At 42.2% G+C, this 19,755-nt stretch overlaps 1 protein-coding gene across 6 annotated transcripts in view; it reads right to left on the reverse strand.

The window, feature by feature from the left end:
• The window catches only part of TSPAN4 (tetraspanin 4), a 443,813-nt gene that overhangs the window by 77,250 nt on the left and 346,808 nt on the right, over window positions 1-19,755 (reverse strand). For all 6 annotated transcript variants that reach the window (XM_037401841.1, XM_037401844.1, XM_037401843.1 and 3 more), the window contains one exon: window positions 1,794-1,985. In XM_037401841.1, coding sequence (XP_037257738.1) covers window positions 1,794-1,985 — 192 coding nt within the window. The remainder of the gene's footprint in view (window positions 1-1,793; window positions 1,986-19,755) is intronic.

Here is a 19,755-nt window from a genome sequence, read left to right on the forward strand (position 1 = left end):
TCAGATCAAGTTTCCCAATTCTTCCACGCAAAGAGTTCATAAATGAATTTGGATTCCTTTGCATTACTTAATTTGATCCATCAAGTAGAGTCCTTACATCATGCCCCGAAGGGCATTAGATTAGTCCTTACAAGGTGCACTGAAGGCATTAGATCCCAAGCACCATGCAGCGTGTGGTAGTGGAAGCACTACCCAGAAACATCTGCATCTCTCTAAAAGGATGTCCACCTATGGCTGGCTGAGAACATTCACTAGCTGCAGCAGCGACAGCTGATCAAGGGTGACTTTGCCCTTGTCAAAAGGAGAAACAAGGGCCATGCGAGATAAAAGGCTGAACCTCTTCCAGTACTGAGGACTGACTGCCACATCCTGACCTGATCCTGACACATAAGATGACACCACTTATTGCCGGTTACACCTGAGCTAGGACTTCAGTCAAAAAAGCACAAAAGAGGTGATTAATTTTGCACATATAAGCTATTCCATTAGACTTGGCACCCTGTTGACTCCTGCTGCATTGGCATTGAAGCTGTAATCCAGTAATTACATCTGGCTGGCCAGACACTTCCTCCACAAAGTGGGTATTTATAAGACTGTTAAAACTGTCAAGGACTTCCAGCCTCAGATTCTGACTTCAGCCTTCCCAGTATAAATTTCCACTCACCAAATTGCCTTAATTGCAATTTATGTTGCTCATTTTAGTTTCAAACCACCTACCTAGCACATAAATAGCCCTTACTAGCTTAGACTGACTAGTCCTGACTTTTACTGGTTAAAAATCAGCAGGAACAACTGATTAAGTCTAGGGTCTGGAAAGAGTCCTCTATTGAGGCTTGTAATCTCACAGTCACTTGAAGATTTTTACAGGGTGAGTTTTTCTTGGGGGCTGTGTGCCTTGTTGACTCATTCTGTAGTTCCCAGGGAAGCAAAATGAATATGTGAAGCGCAGTGAGGAGCAGTCTTTTACAAAGGAGTCACCAGCTCACCAAATTAAACCCCAGCTTCACTTTACTCTGAGGTTTGCTGAACCTCATGATGAAGTCCTGGACTTGAGCAGCAAAATCACCTCACTTTCTGGTCTTCAGCTAAACAGGACCTAAAATGCACAGTAACACCAACTACAGCAGGCACTCACTACTCACAAGTCCAGCTTGGAGTGACATCAAGCTAAATATTGATAAAATACACCAGGGATGTGGCTCAAGCCCCTGTTAAAACATGGGCATCTGGCACCTTATTAATCTTTGATTTCACAGCAGTCTCCTTGTGCTGGCACCTTTGCTTCCTGACATCTCAGCCTTTTGAGAGTTAATGATTGGCAGAACTAGCACTGCCAAATCTGAAGGACTTCATTTTCAATTTAAACCAAAATCAACCTCTTCACAATGTTTCCTGCCTACACTGAACTTTCTGCCCAGGAATTCAGATCATCAGTCCTGCCAGGGTAGACATTTGGAGTAGATAACTACCAAAGCTGAGTAGAAAAATAATTCAAGGGTACACTGCAAAAGATGTCTTCACAAACCCCTCCCTCTTCTCTGCAGAGTTGAAGGAAAGCCACACCACTGCTATCCATTCCCTTCTTAGAGGTCTTGTCCTCCAAGGACAGGTTTAAAGCATGGTCAGGAATGATCTAGAAGCTCCTTAGAGCTATCAAATACTGATTCAAATATGACTGTTATCCATGTCAAGTGGGCAACTTCTGTTGAAATACAGGACAGTAACATGCGTTGGAATAGTACCAGCACCTTAAGACAGCAAACACTGCAACAGCATAGCAGGTTAATACTCACACTCAGCAGGAGGCACTTGTTTTCTTTGATGGCGCCTATGCAGCCCACGAAGCCAATGATCATGACAAATGTCCCTGTGACGATCAGTAGGTTGGCAGCTGACAGGGATGGGAAAGAAGAGGAGAGGGTGGCAAAGTTCCCTTGGGTAACAGCCAGCCAGATGCCTACTCCAAGGATTCCACAGCCTCCCAACTAGGAAAATAAAGAGAAACAAGGAAACTCAGTTATTGTATCCAAGCAACCCCACATACTAAACCATATCAATATGACAGTGGTGGTATGGCTCTGCTGATGTAAACCCAGCAGTCACACCTAATAAAAAATGATCTCTCCCTATGGCACTTTCTGGAAGGAGAACAAAGGGGAAAAAAATATAGAAGGGGAACTCATCAGTGAGACGTAACGCTCCAGAAAAAGACACAATTTCCTAAATCCAAGACACAACTTCAAATATCAGCTCTCCTCTTCCCTAGTGAAAAAGCAGACACTGAGTACAGAAGAAATTCTGAAAGATTCAGTTCTCAAAGGGATTGAAAAAAATCCATATCCTATTTAGCTACCTCAGACAGCTGCCCATAACGGCTGAAGTGCTGTCCAGCCCATCCCAATGCACCATCACCCATCCCTAGCACATGCCATGAACAAGTCTTGTCAGAGCATCCCCTGGTACGAAACTTCACACCTCTTCTTAGTTCATTCCTGTCCAAAGTCTAGCCTCCCTTGGAAGCAAGAGAGCATTTAGAGTGTAAAAGGGGCCAGAGAAGGAGGGAGAATCCTCCCATAACATTAAAAGAAATAAAACCCCACAAAGAGATGTTTACTGCTAATATGGCCACTGGTTTGGTAATTCAGTCCTCAAAAGAGGGTTTGGCTGGTTTAGGAAAAGTTTGAGAGGGGAGCAGTAGTACAGGCTCCCCAGCATGTGAGCGAGGAGAAGGGAGGATGCCAGTGCAGGCAGCAGCCACCACAAAACCATAAAATTTACAATTATTATATACACAAGGAACTTTTAAAAAACGCAAACGGTTTTAAGCGTGCTGCTTATAATTGCAAGAAAGCCTGCAGAATTGTAACAATCTAAGTAAAGCTGAGCAATTAAATAGAATTAAACCAAAGGGGATTTTGCATTAATATACAGTCACACAGCAGAGCATCACTTAGGTTTCTTTATTTCCTGCTCTCCCTTTAAAATAACGAATTTTTATTGAGTTTTATAATTGCACTTTATTATCCAAATCAATTAAAGGCTAGGAAAGAAATTGTGTTCAGAGTAGTAAGCCAGACATAGAAGCATATCAATTAAATGTCTGCATAAAGTGGATGAACATAAGGCAGCTCATGAACCAGGGGAGGAAAAAGATAGAGATAATCCTGGGGCCGAGCTAAGCCTCAGAAATGAAACACAGAAGAGAAACACAAAAGCCAAAGCAATTTCTTATACTAATTGGTAAGGTTCCCCCTCAATAAGGGACAATAAAAGTGGCTGTGTCTCAAAGGCAGGACTCCTCACCCCAGTTCTAAATCAGGCTATTTCATTCCAAACTATGCCTCATTGAGGCATCAGCCTGTGTGTCTCCACTGAAAGGAGGCAGACTCCAGGACACAGGGACTCAAATCACCTTGTTCAGCAGCCTTTTCACATACAGGCATCCCGTATCACCACATTTGCCCTTTTGCAAAGTGCCCTCTACAAGCACCACAGAGAGACAGTCCATGCCTTGACCATATACACCATATACACCAGGAATACCTCCCCTCTATGCCCACTTATGGACAGTGATCTTTAACGTGGTCTAAAATCACTAAAGAATAACCAGGGGAGAGGAGTGGGAAGAACATTTAAAGAAGGTAACCCATAGAAAATAATTTAGGATAACCAAGGGGGTATAAACAAAAGCTATCAACATGGCACAAGGAAAACAAAAATTGGAAAAAAAAAAAAAAGGAATAAATTCCCTAAAATGATGATAAAACTCTGAAGGTCTACTGGACTACAGAACAGCATAAAGGAGAGGTGGCAGACAGCCAAGTTAAAACCAAATGGGCAGAGCACTGAAATAGTCAGGAATAGCACTGAACTGGCCGAGGAATGGGATGGGAAGAACTGTGCTTCTGCCTCCACAGCCTGGTGGATGTTCTGCCTCCAAATCAGCCTGGGAGCTACAGGCACAGTGAGGACACAAATGGTCTAATTAAGCCTAACGAAGGCAGACGGGCAGCAGCAGCAGAAGCATCACCTTGCAATATGTTTAGCCATTATCTTCAGCTCTTTGTTCCGAAGCAATTCAACAGCACCAATAAGAGGCAGCTTATTTCATCACCTTTTGTGCTCCCCATGTTGCTACGCCACTCTGAGTGATACTGACACCCACAACTATAGTTTGCATTATGGGAATTTGGACTCACCAAGGACACTACTGTGTCTAATAAAGGCAAGAGAGACCGGCTTGCCTGTTCCTCCATCACCCATTAGGCATCATAAAGAACTTAATGCTTGAGACATCGTTGTCCTTGGGACATTTAATTCCAGCATCATCTCCCTCCAAAGTCATTCTTGCCTGCAGAAACTGGGAGCTCATCAGTGGCTCAAAACATCACAAAACCAGGAGACAGTTCAAGCAAAATGCCGTGACTGAGGCTGTACCCATTTAGATCAGGGCTGAATATTCAGGTCAGTTGGTCAGCAGGAGCATCTCACTACATTGCCCTTGATTCTGAGATAACACTAATACACACCAGGCTCTCTAGCAGCTCATTAGCTTCCTATTTTCTATGAGATAATGCACAGCTTTTTCTTAGATCGATTAACCGAACTCTGAAATGCACAAAGAGATCCTTTAAGCATTAAACCATCTGGTTCAAACTGGATTTCACAAAGTACTGGTTAGGAAATGTCAGCACACAGTACTGAGGGCTACTCCACCTTCATTTAGCCCTGTTCCTTTTCCCACACCAGAATGTTCCCTCTTGGTCCTTGAATAACATCGCTAAGCTGCCACACCGGGCCCTGGGAGCCAAAGGCTGCCCTTAACTCTAGTTTTAAACTGCTCTTTGAAGCCCTTGCTCCGCCAGCCAGAGACACACGCCTGGAAGTCTCTGTCCAATTACCTTTATACACTCCAGCACCCAGTTAACGGTCCCAAGACATCACAGGAGCCTTTCCAATGACAGGCGAGTATTTTCTACTCCCAAACTCTAAAAAAGCTCACCCCCCCTCCCATTCTGAACTGAATAGCAGCATAATTCCCAGTCTAACATTCAGGGATCAGAGGGATCACGTTTGTTTATTCTGGATCAGAGTGAAAAGAAAACTGTTAGAGTTAGTTCTATGCTGTCTGTCTGTTTTGATTCCTTTGTCTTGGTATCTAAGGAGCTGTTAAGTTACAGATCATTTTACCAAGTCGTTTATGGTGTTCCCTTTCCTCCACTTTTACTCTCCATACCCCATCTCCAACCCCCCATCCCCGTTTTTGTCGAACAGTCAGAAGCAGAGTGATGACATACATGGTAAGTCTTGACAGCTTTCAGGGCTTGCCAAGATGTGAAATTAAACAAAACCAAAGCCATTAACAGGGCTACTCTTGACAGTTCAGGGGCTTCCATGCAAATGGTGAAGCTGTCATGGTTAAAAGATAAAACATTAAAACAAAAAGATTAGCAAGTAATCTACGGCTTGAACCTGATCTTATTGGCAGCCAAAGAAGAGTCTGTATTGACTACATGTGATGAGTGCAGGGTTGACTTTTAAAAACAAGAAAAATCCCAAATCCCCCTCAAAGATGCCAGGCTACTGACAACAGCATTTTTGTAAATTTTCTTGTGAAATATTTAACACATTATTTGCCTAATTGTTCATGACAATACAGTCTCTCGCAAGCAAGGCAGCTCATGGAAAAATCTGGGGAAAAAAATTCAGCTTCCTCCAACAATTTTTTTCCCAATAAGTGTTGCATTTTCTTGGTCAAATCTTTTATTCTAAGGCCAAAACAGTGGGGCACCAGAAAGGATAGTGTCACATCCCTAAGTCTTAGGAGATTTGAGTTAAGTGTCTGTTTCAGGGCAGACATCAGCATAATTGTTGAATAGGCTGTTTAGTATGTCTGTGCCCGAGTTGCAAAATTGTGAGCAGAAAGATAAGAGTAGCGGGTTCTTTGCAAGCCCCAGACTTTGGAATTGGCTGTAGGAGGAGCAGTTTATTCTGCTCAAGTCAAATTGCTCATCGGCATTTATACAGCGGAATCAAGCAGTAAAGCAGGTGGCTTACTCTAAAAGCATAGATTTGGTCTGTCTCTCCTTCCCCAAGAGATACACAGACAGGTATGCACTCACTGTCTTGACAGAAAAGCTGCCTACAGAATTAGATCCTCCAAATTGTTCTAATGGGCTAGAAAATAAATTATTCAGACTTCAGTGCATACATTTAGAATTGATCTTACAGTATAGTAAACAAAGTAATCCCAAACAGCCCTGGATATATGCATGTTGTTGGAGAAAATTATTCTGAAGTTACAGCTACACACTTAAAACACTGCAGGAGAAATTGCCTCATTGTTCATGATAATGGTGTTCGGGTCCTTAAGTGTTTTTTTTTCATTGGGTTTATTACACGGAAAATGCATCTAATTGAGGCTTCTTATATTGTATCTGATTAGGATCTACCCATCATACTTCCTCCTTTAGATTAAAAAAAATAAAAATCTTGTGTGTTAAAGAATACACTGATAACAGAATCCAAGTAGAAGGTATGCCCAGCTGTTTTGCAGTTAAACTAACTCAATTGAAGGAATTTTCTCCCCCAGTCTCCATACATTTAAACTAGAAGGGCTTTCTCAATCCCACTTGCTATCCAGTTACTCCTGTGTGAATGAGCTTCCCCCTCTAACTATGGAGTACAAGTATATGATGGAAAAATCAGCCTCAAAGTATTAATAGTAGCAATGTGAAGACCATCCAGCAAATGTTCTCTATAATGTAAGGCATACTTAAATTACTGTTCCTTTCACAAGGCACACAGAGGAGGTGGAAATGGAATACATGTATACATTACCAGGATCAAACGAATCCAGAATCCTACATGGAAAAAGCAGAAGTGTGCGCACTAATGCAGAGACCACAGCGCTCTAACATGGACATGCGAAACAGCCTGTGGGTGTAGCTGCTGCCTGTCTCGGAGGAAGGAGTGGCCACTTCTGCAAAACACCTTCAAGCTGGCACTTCATGGCCATTAGACTTCTGAAGCCCCACAGACAACCGTCTGCAGCACACCACCGCTACCAACTACCCCGGTGCAGGATGACTGAATGTGTAGATGGTGTCCCACCAGGTGGGTGGACACTAGCACAGCTTGTGTGACATATACTGGTAGTGTAGCATAAGCTGCATTTCTGTTGCTAGCCAGAGGTCTGGATTTTAACAAATATGGGATAGCATACAGAAATTTAACAAATAAAGGATGGTATAAAGTCTAATCCCTTTCTGCCTCTGATTTTAGAAAGTTAAATGGAGTTGTAAAAGGGGAACGAGGAACATTTCTACCCTTAGCGTATTGAAGCTCTAGAGCTCAGCAGCGTAGAACTGAAGGACACGTGCAAACCTCACGCAAAATGGCCATGATTTGAGATGTGTCCTTTTAGCAACAACTTAAAAAGAACTAGGGAAAAAATACTTGAAAAAAGATCAGACCATGTTCCTGACAGTGAACAGAGTGGAACAGCAGCAGTCCATAAACACCAATGTGGGATGGGAAAGGTGAAGAGAGGACCATTATTCATTCTTCTTAAGAAAAAAAAAATCTAGGGGTTATTTGGTCTGCAGATTGAAACCCAATAAAAGCAAGTACTTCTTCACAAAACATTTAATTAAATTCTGGAATTCATCACCGTGGTTTTGTGAATGTCAAAATATAAGCAGGTTCAAAAATGGATTACACAAAGGAGGGCAAGGTATCCTAGCATTTATTAAAAATGACATTTTGCAGGCAGCCCTTGCAGGGGAAGACCTTAAACTGTTAATTGGAGCAGCTGATAAAAATGTCCTGTTATCTCTCCTTTTTCATATACTCTCTAAGCATCCCATGACCAAAAATAGGGTACTCAGCTAGATGAACCTTTCCAAAATCATGGGCATTAGTATGTTCTCCTTACTTCACCCTCTTCCCCTCCCTAGTTTTAATGTTCACTTACAGTTTGAATTTGATTTTTGTTTTGCTTGCTTGCTTTGCTTGGTATCAGCCTAGGTTCAGAGACAGGGTTATAGATACAAACAACAATCAAAGAGTTAAGTTCTTGCTTCACCTTACCTACATATCATACTCTAGGTTTTGTATCAATGAAAGCATAGCTTATTTCAAACTCAAATTTAGAAGTCTGTTCATTCATCATATTCATCAAATTTAAAAACAACCTCAAAAACTCTTTCTCTCCCTCAGATCCGTTTGACCTATAAAAGCTGTATCTCTTTTCCAGCGGATGTATGGATCCTATCCAGTCTCTATCAGCCTTAGCAAACATGGAACAAGACCTGCTAATCTCTACGCAGGCAGTCCACTAGATTTTTTGCAGTTTGATATAGAATAGTTGCAGGGAATTCTACAACTTATGCCACACCTAACAGACTCTTGTGTTGGTGCAATCAATAGCCAAACTAGAAAAGCCACAGTGGTTATGCTCTAGTACATTAACAAAAAATAAAAGGATTAAATTAAGGATGAAATTATCTAACTGTATTTCTAACGCAGAATAAGGATACCTCCACTTCAGCTCTTCACACACATGTACTTCCTTCTCTATAGTGCTGCCTTCTGTTCTTGCAGCCATGGCCCCCGTTTTCCAGTATTGTTTATGGAACCTGGGCAGCTGCCAGCAAATTTTCAGCTGTCATCACTCCAGAGTACTTGAGCTGTCTCATAATTCACATAAAAAAAAAAAAATCAATGAGAACTAGGTTTATGGATCCTCTAGATCCATGTAAAAAACTCCCTGATTTCCCACTCTAGGGACTAAGTCACCTTTTAAAGCTTGGCTGAACGCAAAGCATGTCCTTTCCACCCCATATTCCATCCACATCTCTTCAGCCCTTCGATTGTCAGGCTGGCTGAGTCAGTGCAGTCCCCTGTAGAAGTCTTTTCAGAGAACCATAAATAAGGGCAGAAAATATTCCAGTTTATCAAGCCTTGGAATAGACCTCAAAAGTCCATTGGGGCTTGGGATTTCAACAGTAGGGCACATCATGAGGTTTGTACAGGAAAAAAAAAAAAAAAAAAAAAGAAAAAAGAGCCCTCCAGGCCTCTGTTCTGCAAAGCCCCTCTGTAAAAAGGAACAAGTCAGGAAAACCTGTCCTTATCTAATTCAAATGGGCTCTCAGTTGCATTGCTGCTCAGACAGGCACGTCTGGTCTCAGCTCCTAACAAGTGCTAGCTCTACCCAGCAGACAGACATTATCCCACAGAAATGACACATCACAAATAGATGCTGCTCTATTCCAGGCCTCAATACTTTCTTTTACAACAACATCTACTCACCGCGGTATGTCCTCTCAAGCCAAAATTCTATTTTGTTCTGGTGTAATTTAAATTCATTTTTTAACTCTTTCACTTACTCTATGACTTACAGGGAGATGCTTTAAAAAAGTGCAACTGAGTGAAGCACAAAGCATTTCAAATAGCAGTATCTTCAGCTCTGCACGTAAGCAGCTAAAAATTAAGAGCTCTGTGAAACTCCTTGTTTAGCCCTGCCATCCCACATTCTTTTCATTTTCCTTAAAAATTAGTTTCAAATACAAAAATCTCATTTTGCAATATGGGCTTTTATGTACACAAGCAACAACCAAACGCCTCCAAGAGTTGCAGGCTGGTGTTCCCCGCTGGTGTCAACCAGCATGACTGATCAGGCAGCACCCTGATCAAGAACAGCCAAGGATCTGGCCAGGATGTCATACTAGACTTTTCCTTAGGAGCTGATTAACATGCTGTCTGCCTCCTCTTTACAAGCCACTGTCTTGTCAGTGGTACAACACAACGTACAGCGCTCAACATGATTTCAAAGAAGACATGACGCGCCATCTTCCTTGGGCCTGAACTTGATACCCTGCGCGACAGGGAAGCAACCATTACACGCGTACATGTAGCTGAGGTCTACAGTCCTAACCCATCTTCTGCCTGCCAGCACAACATCGTGGCATTCACACCCTCGCTGCCCTCTAACTGCTCTGTAGTCTTGTCACAGGGTCAAAGAAACACACTTCATGTTCCTTTTAGACACTTCACTCCTATAAATAGGCTTTGGTTTAGGATATTCCATCAAGTGCGTGCACCTGACAAATACCAAGAGCATTTCTATCAAACCTAGAAAGTCTACAAACAGAACTTTGGAGCTCTATGTGGGCAAAGGAACCTCACAAGAAGGGCATTCATTTTCATACTGTCAATAATGGAAATGTAAAATGCTGCTTTTTCAGTTATCCTTGTGGGGATTGAGCCTCAAAAGCTTAAGAAATTTATTATTCTTCCCCAGTTGAGCTCCAGCACTAAATTGCAGTCTCATACAACCAAAGTAAATTTGGCGACAATTGAAGACGTCGAAAGACAGAATATCATGCTGACATCCCACTAACGGAAAAGTGAATAAAAAGTCATTCAGTTAATCCCTGCTGTTTTATGAGTAGCATTCCCCTGCACACTTGTTCCTCTAAATCATAGTTATCTATCAACTACAGTTGCAGAAGAACCAAACTACAACATTTATGAGTTAATACACCCAATCTAAAAGTGATGCTTTCCTTTCATGGGCTCAAAATTCACTGAAACGCTTAAATGTGTGCTCAAACACATCCTTACCCAAGCAAAGCATTTAAAGCATGTCCTTAAATGCCACTGACTTTAATTAGCCACTTCTGCAGTGCACTTAATTGCCCCATACAACAAAGTCATATCACCAAGGATGGAAAACCTTTCAGAAATAGAACAGATGAGGATGACCTATTAAGGCAGTGTGGCTGATAAAAGATTAAACATGATCACAGAATATCACAAATTGGTGATTATCAGTGTCACAAGAATCCAATTTGGAAATTTGCCTAAACTCTAATTCAAATTAAGGATTATGAGTAAAGTACTGAATTAATGACAACCCACTGAAATGCAGAGCAGATGCGTGAGTCAGAAGAGGGAAATGGATGAATACTCAACAACAAAAAGAGTATGTCTCTTTTCAGGTTCTAGCTTTAACTGCTGCCAAAATGAAAGTGTTAAAGCTTTTTCATCTGCTGTTCAAATGTAATTTCTAAATCCACCTGGGATTACTGTAATGAAATCAATACGGCTGTAAAGAGGAATACATGCATGAGGTCTGGGATCAGAATCCATCAAGTGAAGTTAAATCTTTTAAAAAAGAAGCAGAAATGGAAGAAAACTGGGTATGCTCTGGAGTCCCTGTTCTGTCCCATCCCTAAAATAACATACAACCTTTTAAATTACTTTGTAGCATAAACCAGCAAAAGACCAGATCTGGGGCCCCAGACTGAATTTTAGCCACCTGTTGTCACATACATAGCACTATGTACTGAAAGCAATAGAAGTAAATAAAATGGTAAAGTTTGGTCTTTTATACAGTATAAAGGCTGTGATTTCTGTAAAGAAGATTATTGACAGAGAATTTTACCTAAGCCATTTGGTGAGATGCTGAGTGAAACTGAGGATAATGACCTTCAAATAATGACTCCAGAGGCCACAGCTCAGTTCCTTGGTTGACCACAGATCCCTTGCATTGGATAAAACCCAGATTTGGTGTCTTTAGTGATTTTCTCTCCCCTAGAGGCATTAGATAGGTTTAGAGTAAGAGGTAGTGAAATAATAAAATGATAGGGGTTATATAAAAAGCAAAGATAAGCAAACAGGTTTCTTAAGGAGAAGATGAGAGAGGTGGTTTTCCTATGTCATATTACTCAAACTTCTTTAAAAATGTGCTAACAGACACAGTTGGCAGAAAAATAAAATTAAAAACATTTTTATATCGCATGTTTAATCCATCCATAGAGGTATGTAGATTGCACAAGGCTGGTTGCTATAGGAACAACCATAGTGAATACAGATACTATAGTTGAAATTCAAAATTAGTTGTGTATCTAAAAGAAGAAAATTGCTGATACTATGGAAAAAAATGACGACAGCTAAAGCTGATACCCTCCCTCATAAAACCTTTCAAAAATTAAAGAGTCTTGACTATATAAACCAATATTTGATTAAATAGTCTGAACAAAGAATCTCCTGCAATGCACCCTGGCAGAAGTTGGACTTCATTCTGGAAGCTGAGTAAGATCACAAAAAGAGTCTCTGGTTTCAGTCCTGGTATGGGGGGCACGTAGCTTTTCCTAACGGGTCTGGCTCTTTATATTTCAAGGCTAATTTTAAGAGCATCCTTCCCCAGGTCTCAAATTGTGCTGATGTATTCCACTGTAACTATGGTTAATTTTCCTGACTGAGACCTTTTCAAAGACAGGGAAATGGGCTGTCTTTGCAAACATACGGTCTACATGACAGAACAGGTCTTCTCCAGTTCCACCAGTAGCAATGCAACTATGCCACATTCTTCCCTCCCGTTCACCTTCCTGAAGCTCACCCAGCAGGCAGTAACAGTGTCAACAAGGATATATAGGGTCACCATCAAATACTGCTTTTAAGCCCACCAGCTGACGGCAGAGGGCTGGTGCTGAGGTCGGTGGGAACACCAGCAACACAGGACTCCCTTCCCTCGGTCCCATCACAGATACTGTGCCTGCGGGCTGCTCTCCCTGACCAGGTGCTGGCAACACCTGGGGAAATACAAATATATATATTTTTTTTATTTCCCACCGCTCTCCAGGTCCCTCCCCAAAAAGCACAGGACTCTTGGGCTAATCCCTGGCATGCCTAACGCTCTTCCTTGAGGAGCTCAAGCCCTGCTCAGGAGTCAAGCCCATCCCCAGCAGGGACAGGGAAGTTTGGGGCAGCAGTAGGAGGACTTTTACACTGTATCTCAGCTCCTGTGATGAAAAAAAAAAAAAAAAAAAAAAAAAAGCTGTGGGACATGACTCCAGTGTAACCCTTCTATCTGAATGAATCACAGGCGTAAAAAATCTAATTGCTATTGGAGAGGCTTCTCAATATTCGTGCTTCCAGTAAAGCTAGACACACATCCTAGTCCGTATCAGAACAACACTATGGCATCAATTAATGGAAGTAACAAAAAGTGTGAGGTTAGTGTTGGGTTTAAAACAAACAAGAAAACAGCTGAAGTCCAAGATGGGGGTGCTGAGGCCTCATGAATCAAACTGTACAATGAAAGACTGGTTCAGATCACTGCAACATAATTTCCCACCTTCTCCTTTTATTTTTATTTTTCCCTCCCCACCACCAGCCTCTGCCACATTTCACAATGAAAACCAATTACTCTCTGGGATGCAATTTAACCCCTTGACTGCCGTAACAGCTCACATGAAAAATGACCACTCACTGTCCTAGTATTCTTTCCTGTATTAAAACAAACCAACAATCACCAAAACCAACATGTATCCAACATGCAAATACAAACATAGCACCATGGAGAACAGGTAATCATACCAGCAATAGCAATACTAATGATGAAATGTGAAATACATTAATACTCAGCAAGACTTTCCTTTTCTGAGGTTTAGCTTTCCACAGAGATGGGGAGGAATGACCAAACTTGTACTCCACAACTGGCTTTTAGTAAGAACTCTTTTTTTTAAACAGTCCCATCAATAAGCGCCTCACATGGTCATAGGAAGGATTTCTACTATGTTCGGTATTGATCCCCTGATCAATAACGAAATTGTGAGCAATACTCACCCCCTAATAACAAGCAGCCTCACATCACAAAAGCTCATCTTCTTTCACTGAACACAATCAGAAAGCTGAGAAAAATGCTTTCTGAATCTTTTATGGGTTCTTCTTAATGGATTGTTAATAATATTTGTACAGGCAAACAAAATATTTACTGCAATCGCAATTGCCTAACAATGCCATGTAAGCAGTCCCTTGGAACAAAACCAGTGTTGTGACTGGAATAACATCTCTCACTTCAATAGTTCAAATGCCTTGTCAAAAAACCTATTCTAATGGGGTGGGAGTACAAGAGAAAGCAAAGATTATTCCCTTGTTTTATGTAAGCAATTTTTGATGATTATTTATATCAGGATTTGCTATATAATAGCACATTGAGGCTTTTCTGCACTCTTACTGGTTCTATTTATATGCAATTGCCTGTATCCCAAGCCACTTCCAAGCATGGGCAGTATGCCATCAGTAATGAATGCCACCTCAAATAATCTTTTTCTGTGCTAGTTATCCTCAAAGGAAACGCTACAGTCCTTTCTTATCACCAAGCAAATATCTGCTATGGAAGCATTTCAGATGCTTCAGAAAAAACACATTTAGTTCAACAGATCTGTAATCAGCAGCTTCATTGCAACGTACAGATAGGACAGCCCACAGAATCCCTTGCTTTCACATTTTATTTTGCCTTTTCTGTTTCACAGATCTGTGGAAATGAGTGCAAAAACTATGAAGTAAAAATAAGTACAACATTCCCACCGGGACTGTCCAAACAATGAGATTACACTAAGGGCTACCTACCTCTGGTCATATAAGCACTGTTAAAACTTCTAAACTGCAGAAGATTTCGGCACTAAACTCCCATTTTCTTTTGTCAAATGCTACAGGATACAACACAGAAAGATGGCAAATATTTCTTCTAACTTCAGGTCTATACAATTAGCTGTTAGATATCTAGGGTGGGATCCAGGTCACCTAACTCTAGATGTCAATGCCATTAGCGGTGTCTAGAAATCAATGTGGCTCATCATGGTTTAAGCCTGCCTTTGATCAGCTGAATAGCTCCCTAGACACCACTAATGGCATTGACCAGAATTCCCCTGACTGCAACAGTAGCCCAATGCCTAGAGTTAGGGCAACCTGGATCCCAGCTCAAATCCATCTGCCCAGTTTCTTTTGTCACTGGAAAGAAACAGGCGTCTCCAAAAGTCACCCCAGCCTACCCCAGAATATGCATCTTTGACAAATCATCCTTTGGGAAACCTACTCTATGTAGTGATTGTAGGGTAGCCAGAGCAAGCAGAGTAGACTTAAACATAAATTCCCTCCCTTGCTCTGTTACCTAAAAGACAGAAAAGGTGATTCTCTCTCCAAGTATCAGGTTATGAAATTTCACAATCCTCCCTGAGATAATTTGGAAATTAACTCATCTACCCTTATTAATTAAAATTACATACTGTTTTTTTCTTCCTTATCATAAAAACATGCCACTGCATAGATACTAAAACCCCATGTGTGTGCAAACACACAAAGCAAGCATGAAGAATCAAATTATCTCAATTTAGCAAGTCCCTTCCAGTCAATGCTCACAGAAAACATTCAGCTACACTTACACGCTTGCACTGCCCATTACGTGCATTGCTTAGTAGCTCTTAATAAAGGAGTATGAGTGACATGAATTTATAGCTTTTTTATTACTTTGTGCCCTCACGTTATAAATTCATGAAACAGTTGTAGTTTATTGAATTTTTATGTTTGTCAGTTTTATTTACACACTCTCTCTTGCCATTAGAGGGGAAAAAGCTTTTGGGTTTCTGCAGATCCTCAATCATTCTGTGCTGGGGCCTGAAATGAGATGGAAACAAAGACTTCTGGCTCATCTAAAAATAAACCGTCATCTCAAACGCTTTCTCAGCACAACCTTCCATCATAAAGCACTGCCACATAAATACAGCTTTATAAATTATATATCTTAAGTCTTTGCATGCTCACAGTAGTTTACTAATAAATGTTCTGCAATACCTGCTAAAAAAACCCACCCAGAAATAAAATCATTGCCAATGATGATAAATGATTACAGCTTAATAACAGTCAATCTGACAAAGCTGAAATGTCCACAGGGTATACTGCAATTTAAATGCCACAGGTGGAAAAATAAAAAGCTTTCAAATATAAATGTTACAGCCTTCAGCAAGGAGAGGAAATCTAGAGAACAGTCTCATGACATCAGGCCGTGTATTAATGGAGATATCCCCAAAACAAAACACTGGAATTTTATACAAATTTAATAGGCAAGAGAATAAATGAGCTTCAGGGCAGAGACTGTTGCAATATGTCTGTGCTGAGTGGGACAGGTCTGACTAGACAATAAAATCAGACACATACGTGGCAGTGGGACAGGAAAGGAAGTCAAACCTGGAGAAACACAACTTTATCCAAACAGACCAAGAGGGTATTTTGGATAGTGAACCATAATCTTGGATTAACTACAAAATTAGCTTCTCTGGATATGAAGGTGGAAGGCAGAGAAGGGACTCTCAGTCTGAAATCTCTCAGTTAAGTTCAGACTGAAATTTGTATTTGTGAATCAAGAGGAAAGTCTTAAATAGTAACACATCACGAGGCCACTTACAGTCTGCAGCTCTACTGTAGAGAACCTACTCATAATTAATGACCTGTAGCTACTTAAAATTAAATGACTGATTTCAAACTTTAAACTAGAAGCTCAGTAACAAGAAAACATCTCATGACAATTTCAGCAGACTCCGTTCCTGTTCCATGAACAATTTAACAGGGAAAACACAACCCAAGGGACAAAAAGCTGTAGTCCTCAGAGCCTGCCTTTAACAGCTCATCTTCACACAACGAAATGAATCTCCAAGAGGCATTCACTTCAGTATTTTTTCTGGCATTTCAGTCCCAGTATGGTCTCTCGCTCTCCCAAGGGTGAGTGAGCTTTGCCTATCAAGCAACAGCAATGCTCGGTGCTTAGTCCAGATTGATGAGATCTTACCTGGCACGTGGCGCATCTCAAAGACTATTCTAATGCAACTGGCTTTTGCCAGGACAAAAATAACAAAAGAAAAGTATCAAATCCAATTTTCAGTGTACCTCCTCTCTTTCCCATGTCTCCAGGTGTGACTGGCCATTAAGATGACCCTCTCTCACAGGACAGGTATCAAAAGTACATGGCTGAAATATCGCAAGGGAGGAAAGCATAGCAGGGTAAATGAAAGTGGAAAGATAAAGCAGAGAAACATGAAGGAAAATCCCTTGAGTAAATAGCCTACTCTCCTTAACTAGCTCCCTCCAGACTCAGTGATCTGGATAAACGTTCCCTCTCCATCCTTGACTTTCATCCTGAGATATGCTATCTCAGCAATTTTTGTTATTCCAGAGGAGCTCTACATTCACTCCTAATTTCAAGACTTTCTGTGTTCACTGAACCAAAACTCCTTTCTGCTCAGTGACTGTGGTCTCTGATTTGCTTGGGGGTGTGCGTGTGTGAATAAAAGAATTGGTGGGGTAAGGGGACACCAACAGGATTGCATTAGGTAAGTCAAGGGTTGGCATGGTACTGCCAGAGGGTGGCAATCTTAGTGGGAACACTTGCACTGTTCCTTGGAGCACAGAGGGCTCAAGAGTGTATCTGAAATACTTGTAAACCAACGCACGCAGGATGAGAGACAAACAGGGTGAACTGGAATTGTTGGTTAGCTCCCAGAGTTACGGTATCATTGGTATTAGTGAGACTTGGTGGAACAAGTCCCATGAGCGGAGTGCAGGGATGGAGGGCTACAGGCTGTTCAGGGCCTGACAGGCAAGGCAGGCGAGGTGGAGACGTCACACTCTGTGTAAGGGAGAGACTCAATTGCACAGCCCTTACAGTTAGTGATGATGTGGTTGAGAGCCTCTGGTGAGGATCAGGGGAAGGCAAAACAAAGGAGAAGTGGGTGCCTATTACTTATTGTGCAGCCAGGATGTAAGCACCAATGAGTTACTCTCCAAGCGATTAGGAGAAATTTCTGGATCGGTATCCCTAGTCCTTATGAGAAATTTCAACTTCCCAGACATCCACTGGGAATATCATACTGCTGTGACGAACAGGTCTTGAAAATTCTTGAAGTTTGTAGGAGATAAGTTCTTGTCACAGATACTCAGTGAGCCAGCTTGGAAAGATGCTCTCCTGGACTTGCTGCTTGTGAATAACGGACTCGTGTAGGATGCAATGGTAGGTGACTGTCTTGGCCACAGTGACCATGAAACAGTTGCACTGAAAATTTTCAGCGTAATGAGGGAAAAAAGGACAGCAGAGTTGCTACTCTGGACTTCAGGAGAGCAAACTTTATTTGGGGAGCTACCTAGCAGAGCACCCTGGGAATCCGATTTTGCGGGCTCAGGAGTCCACAGATGTTGGTCAGTCTTTGAGAAGCACAGGAGCAGGCAATTCCACTGTGTTGAAAGTCAGGCAAGTGGGACAGAAGGCCAGCTTGGCTGACCAGGGAACTTCTGGAACTCAAGGAAACAGAAACTGCATGAGCTCTGGAAGTGAAGTCTGGCTTCACAGCAAGAGTACAGAGCTGCGGTTCAGGCATGCAGGGAGAAGACATGAAAGGAGTTGAAACTGGCCAGTGTTGTGTCAGATAATAAGGAGAGCTCTTTTAAGTATGTTAATAGCAACAGGAGGTCTAAAGAAAACATTGGACCAATACTTGTTGAAGGCAGTCATCGGACTAATAGGGATGAAGAAAAAGCAAAGGCATTCAATTTATTTTTGTCTCCGTCTCTAATAATACTGACGGACCTTGAGCTGCCCAGTCCACCAAGGTGGAGGACCACAAGCGTGGGAATGATGACTTTCCATTTGTGGCCCCTGAAATTCTAAGGGACCTGCTGTATCAGCTGAATGCTCACAAGTCTGTGGAACCTGCTGGGATTCATCCAAGAGTTCTAAAGGAGCTAGCAGATGTTATGGCAGGACTCTTCTCAGGCATTTACCACCAAAAGTCTGGGAGCCTGGAGAGGTTCCTGCTGACTAGAAGCTAGCCAATGTTATTCCAGTCTACAAAAAAGGTTGTGAGGGAAGACTGAGGGAACTACAGATCTGTTAGTCTAACCTCAATTACTGGAAAAACTATGAAGATTATACTGGATGCTGCTGAAGGGCATTTCAAGAATAATGCAATCATCAGGCACAGTCAACATGGGTTCCCAAAGCGAAGATCCTGCTTAACTGATTTGGTATCCTCCTATGATGAGGTCACTCGCCCAGTGGATGAAGGAAGGCAGTAGATATAATATTTTTTTATTTTAGTAAGGCTTTTGATACTGTCCCTTGCAGCATTCTTCTGTACAATTTGTCCAGCTGTGGGATGAGTGGGTTCATAGTGTGCTGGGTGAAGGGCTGGCTGAAGGGCAGAGCTGAAAGGGTTGCAGTGAATGGGGCTACATCTGGCTGGTGAACAGTCACCAGCGGCGTTCCTCAGGGTTCAATTCTAGGGCCAGTGCTATTCAACGCATCTGTTAACGATTCGGGTGCAGGGAGCTGAATGCACCATTAGCAAGCTTGCTGGTGATCCCAAACCGGGAGGTGCTGTTGACTCTCTTGAGGGACTGGAGGCCTTGCAGAAGGATCTAGATTAGTGTTGGGCTATGATTAATGGGATGAAATTTAACAAGTCCAAATGCTGGATCCTGCACTTGGAACAGAGTAACGCCAGGCACAAGTATGAACTGGGAAAGGAGTAGCTGGATAGCAGCCCTGCAGAAAGGGATCTAGGGATGCTGGTCAGCAGCAGGCTCACGATGAGCCAGCAGTGAGCCCTGGTAGCCAGGGGGGCAAACCGAACCCCGTGGTGCGTCAAACACGGTAGAACCAGCCGGTCCGAAGAGGTGGGCATCCTGCTGCATCCAGCGTCGGTGCGGCCTCACCCCGAGGACAGCGTGCAGTTCTGGGCCCCGCAGGTTAAGGTCCCTGAATGCACCCAGAGGAGGGCAACAAAGCCAGTGACAGGGCTGGAAGGAATGTCCTCTGAGAAGCGGCTAAGGACGTGGTGTTTGCCTCGTCTGGAGAAAAGGAGGCTGAGGAGCCACCTCATTGCTCCCTCCAACTTCCTGAGGAGGGGCGGTGGAGAG

Source organism: Falco rusticolus, chromosome 10, assembly GCF_015220075.1.
Source record: "Falco rusticolus isolate bFalRus1 chromosome 10, bFalRus1.pri, whole genome shotgun sequence".
NCBI lineage: Eukaryota > Metazoa > Chordata > Aves > Falconiformes > Falconidae > Falco > Falco rusticolus.